Source organism: Egretta garzetta, unplaced genomic scaffold (genome assembly GCF_000687185.1).
Source record: "Egretta garzetta isolate BGI_Z169 unplaced genomic scaffold, ASM68718v1 scaffold179, whole genome shotgun sequence".
Taxonomy (NCBI): Eukaryota; Metazoa; Chordata; class Aves; order Pelecaniformes; family Ardeidae; genus Egretta; species Egretta garzetta.
The window spans coordinates 906,959-916,477 of record NW_009270001.1 but is presented as its reverse complement, the minus strand read 5'-3'; the positions used below and the strand labels follow the sequence as shown (position 1 = coordinate 916,477).

General features: G+C 42.1%; 1 protein-coding gene across 5 annotated transcripts in view; it reads right to left on the bottom strand.

The window, feature by feature from the left end:
- Window positions 1-9,519, bottom strand: part of DYM (dymeclin) — a 249,280-nt gene that overhangs the window by 138,069 nt on the left and 101,692 nt on the right. For all 5 annotated transcript variants that reach the window (XM_035903105.1, XM_035903104.1, XM_035903102.1 and 2 more), the window contains 2 exons: window positions 8,682-8,860; window positions 2,469-2,594 (listed from right to left, as the gene is read on the bottom strand). In XM_035903105.1, coding sequence (XP_035758998.1) covers window positions 2,469-2,594; window positions 8,682-8,860 — 305 coding nt within the window. The remainder of the gene's footprint in view (window positions 1-2,468; window positions 2,595-8,681; window positions 8,861-9,519) is intronic.

Genomic DNA, 9,519 nt, shown 5'->3' with positions numbered 1-9,519 from the left:
CACTCTCTGGGCTCGGCCATCCAGCCAGTTTTTAACCCAGCAAAGAGTACATCCGTCTAGGCCATGAACTACTAGCTTCTCCAGGAGAATGCTATGGGAGACTGTGTTGAAGGCTTATCAACTCTCTTGTCCATACTGTAGTTTATTTAGGTGACTTTCAGAGTGCAGAGTTGAAGTTTTGAACACGGGGAGACCTCCTCTTTCATAGAATTGTTTAGGTTGGGAAAGACCTTTCAGATCACCAAGCCCAACCGTTCCTCTAACCCTGCCATCCCACCCCCAAACCCTGGCCCTCAGCACCTCGGCAGAGCCCGACCCCCCCGGCTCCCCCCTCCTCTCAGGCAGTTGTAGGCAGCGATGAGGGCTCCCCTCAGCCTCCTCTGCTCCAGGTTGAACACCCCCAGCTCCCCCAGCCGCTCCTCATAAGACTTCTGCTCCAGACCCTTTCACTGCATCCAATCCATCCATGTCACACAAAATTAAGAGCAGGGGACAAGAAAACGCCTTCAAATTCAGTATGAAAAGCTCTGCAAGGGTGGAAAAGCTTCTGCTTAGCCTCCAAGTTCGCTCTCTCCTTTGGCATGAAACATGCCCCCATCCATCAAAGAATGGCGAAAGGGGTAAGAGAAAAAATAGTGAGGAAAAAGAGGAGCACAGGAGGGAAGAATTAGGGTTGTTCCATGTCTATCCTCTGCAGCGCTATAGCACTCCATTGGCTTTTGATGGGAAAAGTTTCCATTTTCACAGGTTTTTCTGCAGTAGGGCTGACAGGAGAAGTTCGCCTAGGCAGGCCCACAGGCTCAGGCACCACTCTCTATTGAGCCAAGAAGCAAAACTGGCAAAACTGTGGCCATGTAATGCTATTAATGAATGGATGCCTCTCACCAGACACTACAGAGTGGGAAAATAACCAAGGAGCAGAAGAAAGCAGCAGTGAAAATCTGAAGTAAAATCAAAGACGAAATTCAGAAAAAGATGGAAGAAGCTATGGCGGGACTGAAAAAAATCAGTGCAGGGTAAAAGGAACAAGGAAGGGTTTGGTTATTTTTCTATTAAAATGGAAGTAGTAAACTAAAATCCACATTACACAGAAAACACTACAGTTACATTGGCAGGGTTAGCTGCACAGGCAAGAATAAACTGGACAAGAAAACTTGATTTATGTCTTCATTCCACAGCTGGATCCTCATTACCAATTTTAGGGAAATCTTCCATTTTTACTTATCCAGTAAGGAATTTCTTGCAAGGCCATGTGTAAAGCCTTTAAAATGAATGAATGATAGGAGAAGAGACTGAGGCAGGAGCGAAACCTCGTCTGTTGTACGCTAAGCCTCAACAAGCTCAATTTAGGAGAGAAAGTAAATGACTTAGTGATATGGAACCCAAAAATACACATCACGCGCACGTGTACAGTGTATATCTATAGGCTCAAAGCACACGAAGGTGAGGCAGAAGGAAGCTTCAGGAAAACGTTGTTTCAGTCATCTTCATGGTTACTATAGGTGCTCCTCCTGAAAGCTGCTTCCTAAAAGGTACTCCCAGGAAATTGCATATAAACATCATCTCTTCTTGCTTTCTACATACAGAGCTATAGGAAATAATCTGAAATATCAGAGAGTAAATACTGTAAGTCTCTACCATTTGGCACCAGGAAAAAATGCCAGTTCCCTCCAAAACAGGCTAGAAATGTAGTACCAGGGAGAAGAGTTCTGTTTAGATAATTTTACACTTGCTTCCAGCTTTTTATATTTCATTCATTTCACATAACCCCAGAAGAGAGTTTTCTGTGTCCCAGCCAATAAATTAAATAAAATCAATGCAGACATCTTCTGCGTTATTGTAGCTTTGGAAGTTAGGGAACTAGAACATAATTGCCCAAGGTATTCTGCAGCACAGATGGTCAAGGCCCATCAAAGCTAGTCAAAATTCAGATAATAATATATATGGATAACCTAATATAGATATTAAGCTAGCAAAAGACAGAAAAAAAATTCCAAATAAGGAAATAACATTCAATCTGGAAAATAAAACTCCAACTAAAAGCTCCCCATAGCTGTATCGAACTGGTTAAGCAAAGCTTTTCAAGAGAAATGAAAAAGGGTTTCTGGTTTTCTCTCTCTTCTAGCTCCTCCACTTCCATGGCAAACACTCAGCACCTTTGAGGCAGCCTGCCTGACTATTACTACATTCATCTGTAACAGAAAATACCAAAAAAAAAAAATGACAGAAAAAGAGGTATATGCAGCATCTCCTCTACAAGAGGGAGCACATTTTTTCACTTCACTTGGGAAATTTTGAAATTACTCTTCTAACTTCAGGTTACTAGCCCCATGAAAGAAATATGTATATGCCATCAAATTTGGATGAACATATATAGCCTCTGCAGAGGAAACAGATGTATCTTTATAAGAATAAATACTTAAACGATTTTTAGAGCTGAAGAATTGTTTACCAAAGCAATAACTCACCACTTCATGAATGGATCGGTTGAAGCCATCATCCTCTGTAAGGATCAGCAAAATGATAAGAGCCATGTAAACATGGTGTGAATTCCTTTCTTCAACGTGATACAGAATTTCAAGAATTGGCAGAACCTGTTGGGAAGGAAAACCGTGTGTATTAGTTTAGTCTTCAAATACCTCAGACAATAAACAGAGGAGACACTAAACCTCCCGTGTATCACCCTGCCCTTAACAATATCATTGCAATTCCTCCCTCTTGAAATAACCACCCCTAAATAGTGACGTACAGTGTTCAAACACCTTCCATCTGTTTCATTCTGCCTCCACAAAAGAGGCTAAACAAATTCTTTCTTGTGGTCAGACATGGAATTTCAATTCCTAATAAATGAGATTTCCAGCCATACCAGTTACCATAGGCTCTGAAAGCTTTAGTAACCCTCTGAACTATGGGAAAATGAAATTATTAAACAACATTTTCACCAGTTCAAGCAGGAAAACAATTGTTTCCAACCATTTGTGCTACCACAAGCCTGGTCTGAAAGGACTTTCCTCATCAAACATAGCCAAGCATATTGGAGCTGAGGTGTACAGAGGCATTTTGAGACCTGAAACTCAAATCCCATTTTGGTGTGTGGATATAATCCCAGAAAAGAACCAGTTTGAGTTGGGTTAGGACTAGAAAAGGCCTGTTTTTCCAATTCTAAATAAGACGCAGCCAAAGAGAACTGACATTATGATGAGAGTTCAGCCCAAGGTCTTGCAACTTTTCCACCAGGATGAACAGCTTAAGCCAAGTCTTGCAATAATAATGAAAATGAGATTTCATTGCAACAGCAAGCATACCTGACTGCTAGTCTAAAGTTAATCCAGATGCAAATGTTGTCTCTCTACCAACTGAAAATTAGCTTTCCACTGGCTCAGTACAATGTGGCTTCCCCACGCTGCAGAAATAGGCCTAAATAGCAAAATACCCTGGAAAAAGGAACTGGAGAAAACTCTCAATTCCAAGATAGCGGATGAGATGCAGAATTCATTCCAAGAAGCTTCTAGACACCTAAAGACTTGCTGTTTTTTCAAAAGAGGCCAAGTGCAGCAGGATGAATCATGTGAAACCTATTCTGGTGAGCGGCCAGGACACCGAGTGCTTCACAAGCCTCTGAAGTTACCAGAATGTTCTCTTACAATCAACCAGTCCCAAAACAGTTGGAACGTATTAAAAACACACAACAGTTTCTATTAAAACCAATGAGACTGATTCTAAATGCTGCAGGCCACAAAACCTTTTGACACGTGCTTTGGCGAGGGTCAAGACAATACCACAACAAAAGCAGAGGGAAAAAAATATTTACTCATTGCAAACATCCTTCCTCTGCCATTTCAAAGGATCCTTCGCAAACCTATCTCCCCAGTTGAAACCAGAGTCAATGCCTTTGTGCTTTGTGAACATAGGTCTTGAGAGTAAAGACTGGGTTTAGTTTAGAATATCTACTTAGCATATAGCAAAAAACCATGCTTGGGTGGAGGAAAAGGGAGAGGAACATCACTGTATTAGTCCACCGTTCAAATTATTTCCATCTCCAATATTTACACTGCACATAGCTTTGCACTTCATAAGCTGAAAGTCATTTCCAAGTCCAAGCCTTATGATAAGCTGCATACAGCAGGAAGCATTAGAAAACTATCAAAGAATTGTATTTACAACTTGACTTTCCAGGGAGAACAACATAAGCCTTTATTAACCGGTGGAACAACCTGAGTTTTTAAGACAGCCCCAAATACCCATGTATTCCTTCAGAACGGCCCAACAATTCTCCTCTGTGTGTGTGTGTGTGTATATATATATATATATCTCAATATTAGGAGAAACTGTAGTTGAAAAGGTGCATTTGTGTTCCTTAAATGTTCCAAGTCCCAAAAGTGTGTTGCTACAAACGACATTAAAAAAGGGTACTTCGATTCTGACACCAAGACAAGATAGACATTTCCACATGAGCCAATACGTGGAAGTCCTCTTACTAAAATTTCATATTAGTTACTCAAATCACTCACCCGCTGAAGAGTGATTTGGCTCTCCAGATCACTGCAGTCAGTCTTCCTGACCCACACGCACCTCGAAAGCTTTTGAAACCCCCTTCTCATCTCCACTCCCCTGGCCATATTTTCTTTTCCACTCCTCTTCCAGGCTTCTCTCCATCCTGGACGCTGTCCTGTGCCCCCTGCTCTGGGTGAGCCTGCTTGAGCAGGGGGGTGGCACTGGGGGAGCTCCAGAGGTCCCTTCCACCCCTTGCCATTCTGGGATTCTGTGTGATTCTGTGACAAACCAGACCCAACTCAAAGAGGCAAATGACAACTTATCTCTCCCTACCTGCCATTTCCAGATGAAAACGGAATCAATCCATACAGTTTCTATAACCCTTCCTCCCCTGAACATTTCTTCCTTTGCATTCCGATGGCTGAGGTACACACACCTTTAGGACAAGTATTACCATGCTCAGAACAAAAACTATTTGACAATCCGCCACTTAAATAAAAGAGAGGTGGGATAGGAGATTAAATTAAAATTTTAACTCTATTAAAATTTATCCAGAATTGTAACCAAGATGCATTTCTACACTTACATGTTACACGCATACATTGAAACTTTTACATCTGTTTTTTTACGCGTTGGCCTTGACCAGCCACGTACTGAGAAGACATTAACCACTTTTTTTTTTTTGTATTGCTGGCCCTTTTATTCATAGTCATTAAACCATCATTACTGCATTACTACTAACACTCCTCCATCAGGAGCAGCTTTTAATTGGTAAGGCACAGCCACCATTAAAAAGTTACTTTTAATCCCCAAAACAAGGACCAGGGAAAAACAGACCCTGAAAATTGCAGGTGCTAAATTCAGTCCAAGGTCAGGAACAGTTTCCCCAGCAAAGAGTTTTAAAATAGCTTGTCTTTAGTATACAAGAAAATACAAGACCACATAGCCACCCGAGTAACCTGCTTAAGCCAAATTTATACCACAGGAAAAAATATTGCCGTACCATCGGTTAATATAAATACATCATCACATACATTATTTCAGTCCAGACGCGTTGAGTGGCAACAAAATGTACAGCACAGAGCAGCGCTGCACCACTCAACAGCCAAAGCAAACATATTCCACAGAAATAGCTTATTTCTTACAAGCAGATTTCTCACTGGCATTTTTACCTGCAATATGGGTGTTAACTGCTCTTAGGAACAGAAGGCAGCTCAACGTTCTCCCAGCCACAGAGCACGACACCATGCTTATGAAAAAATTTGCTAATTGCCCCTATTTCACCAGTCCCACCACCTCCTGGAGAATCCTTCCAAGTGCTTTCAAGAAGATAGCTGAATTCCAGATGTGAACAGCCCTAACGGCATCAGATATTTAACCCAATTATTTTAGAAAATTATAAAGTGACAAAGTTATGGAAGGCGCACGAACGTCCCATTCATTCTACCAAGCATGTTATTATAAGAGCAAAAAAGATGCATTACCTTATTAACGACAAAGTATGATAAAGCACAACAGAAGATGAAGGTATTTATATATATATGATATGATGAAGGTATTTATATATATATGATATGATATGATGAAGGTATTTATATATATATGATATGATGAAGGTATTTATATATATATGATATGATGAAGGTATTTATATATATATGATATGATGAAGGTATTTATATCTAACTGGCAGAGGTAGACACATACAGAAATGAGGAAGCAAGCTGAGACATTATCTATTACAACAGTTAACAAAACCACGCCGAATCAATTTACAAATTAAACAAATTAAAATAAAAGTTACAAAAGAGCAACCTTTCAAAAAAAACCCTGTCATGGAACATCTGCTCGTGATGCTTCCTGGGCACCAAACCTGGGAAGCATTCAAACAGGGGAAAACACTGCAAACGTGATGCACTGAGTGCAGTGAAACGGCGACAACCTGCAAACCCCCTAAAAGTTGAAGATGAGCAGGCAGCTGACTGCTGGCCTGATCCCTCCTATAGCACAGCCGCCTGTACTTCACCCAACCGCCTCTGTACGAACGGGGCCACTAACTTACGCCATGTTCATCCAAAAAGTCATCCCCCCCCCCGTTCAAAGATAGCCACAGAGAGCACTGGTTTGCCTCTGAATTAATTACCTTAGCTGTTGTACTCCCGTAGCTCTAAGCTGTGGGATTCAACCTCCAGGCTTTAGTCCTTATCACAGCTCTCCGCAAGCGGAGCGTCCTTTCCGTTGAAGGCACACACTCACCCCGACGCTTCTCATGCTCTTTTCTGACCAACCGAGCTAAGTTAGCTTTCTAAGCCTCTCACGGTTTGGTTGTTCAGTTTAAAGCAAAAAAAAAAAAAAAAAAAAAAGTTTCTCTCTACTCTCTCCATTTTCAATAGCCTGTAAATATTTTATGAAGTAGGGTAGTACACCACCACAATAGTATGCAGCATGTTAGCACCATTCTTGCCATATAGGGAAGGAAATAACCAGCTCCCTACTCCTGCCCCTTCGTCTCATTTACAAGCCCAAGACTGAATTAGCCTTTTTCACCACAGGGTTGTAATTAGAAGATTGTGATTTCTTTGTCCAGTAACCCTCCCACCCCCAATCCTTTCTGTGTCTGGCTCAGCCTGCGTTCCTAAGCAATTCAAACTGCTCTGTCCAGTTGGCCGCTGCTCGTCCTTACCTATCAGCCCGCTGAAACCAAGAGGATGGGACAAAGATGTCAGTAATGTGTCAGTAGTGACCACAAAAAGCAATGGCATGCACAAAGAGTAAAATGAGAGTAGACTGCTTCAGATTTTGGAATGAAAAGAAAAAAAAAAAGAAATAAATCCAACACGCTGTTGACTTCTCAGTGATGCTTTTCTCAATTTTTTCAGCTTTTCCCACAAAGTCTTTTAATGTTGCTGATTATTTCTGTGATTCTGGGATTTTCTGATTTATTTTTTTTTTTCTTCTTTTTTGAGGGGGAGGAAAGATAGGTGATAATATATGAAAATGTCCCATATTGCAGAGCATCTGAGTACCTGCATCTGGAGTTGTTCTGACACACGCACCTCATGCTTTTTCTGGAAGCTTTACAATATCTCAGGCATCATAATTATAAAACAGTGCATGCACCTAACCTTTATTTCTCTAAAGTAAATCGGTATGGTTAGCAGCTGTGAAACTTGTCATAGCACAGGGCAACAGCCCAGAAAACTAAACACGACCATTTGTTCACGGAATTCACACAAAATGACTCAGCCCTCACCTACATAATCCGCAGTGGACTACCCAGGAGTTCAGTCTTGAATCAATTCGATATCAACCATCTCACCCGAGTTTGCCAACAGTGGCGTCTATCAACTCTGATTTTAGCAATACATCTGCTGGAACTTGGACCGAGACCAAACTCATTCCGTATCTGCCATCGAACAGGCAAGGGATCTAATTATCTGGCAAGATTTCAAATAGTAAAATGGCAAGGGTTCTGTATTCCGTTTTACCAGTTCCCCTAGACATCTTATTAAGGAATGCTTTTTCATAAGTACGATTTGTTAAAGTGGTTTGTGACATTACTGAACGTAGTGGGGAGCATAAGCTAATTTATAACCTACCAAAATTGTACCAGGTGTCTGTTATATTGGCTATTAACCACAATCCTATTTAAAGCAGCTAAAAAGTCACTATGGTTGCATTTCTAGAAAATATGTCAGCTGCTCCCTGAGGAGTTTCAACCTCAGGTCAGCCCTATAAGGCACTTGCCATATTGGTCAAGTCACAGCTCATTTTGTTAACTATTATCCCTATACGTACACAGTAAGCTTGTGTAATTTTTTGGCCTGAATATCTAAAAACTCAGAAAGAATGAAATAATGAATGCAATGATATCTACTACCAGTTTCTCTACACTACGCCCAGGGGCTAGAAGGTTTGACCTGGATCAGACAGTGGCACTGAGAAAGAGGGAATCAAAGGCAGCCTGGTAGCTTTATCAGTGCTATCTTTTACAGCAGTGTTATGTTTAGCATCATACTCCTGAGATGACAAAATAAAAGTGAATAATATGAGGCAGAACTGGTGAATATGTGAGCCAGAACCTACTGCCCCCACTGCAGAACAGGGGGACACTGGCAACCGGTGACACCCAAGTTTCCAGGACCAACCCCTTGCGCTGAGTATAAGGCAAACAGAGCAATACTTACAAGATTTTCTATGTCCGTTCGTGCCAACACATACGTCCGTACGTTGCTGTTTTGATGCAGAAGCATGTATAAAAGAAGAGTCGCTTGATCAGATTTCTGCTGCTCGCACAAAGCTGTGTACAAACTGTTAAAATTAATCTGGAAAGCATGTGGATTTGATGATGAAAAAGCAGTGCTATCTGAAATAAAGAAATAAAAAAAAAATCTTTAACAAATACACTTACCATCCAGCTATTTGTTAACTTCATAAAAATCTCTCACTGAATTATTTTATACAGACACCACAGCAAGGAGGAAACAAAAGTCATCCATGACTCTCATCACTGATGGCCATAAACCTTAACAGGGTCTCATGAAGCTTCAGGTGCACCAAAAGGCTGAGGCCGTCCTCCACATGAGCTCCAGTAAGACCCCTGAATCTGTACAAGACCCTCACCCTTCTGCTTAAAGCTATTCTGTTCATCTAAATGGCTTCTACCTTTGGGAAGGCAGGCAATGCTAGGAGCGGCTACAAGGAGGCAGATGACACTAAGCTGGGTGGAACTGCTGATCTGCTGGAGGGTAGGGAGGGCTCTGCAGGGGGACCTGGCCAGGCTGGATCCATGGGCCCAGCCCAACTGGGTGAGGGTCAACAAGGCCAAGGGCCAGGTCCTGCCCTGGGGTCACAACAACCCCAGGCAACGCTCCAGGCGTGGGGCAGAGGGGCTGGAAAGCTGCCCGGCGGAAAAGGCCCTGGGGGTGCTGGTCGACAGGGGGCTGAATATGAGCCAGCAGGGTGCCCAGGTGGCCAAGAGGGCCAGCAGCATCCTGGCTTGGATCAGGAGGGGTGGGGACAGCC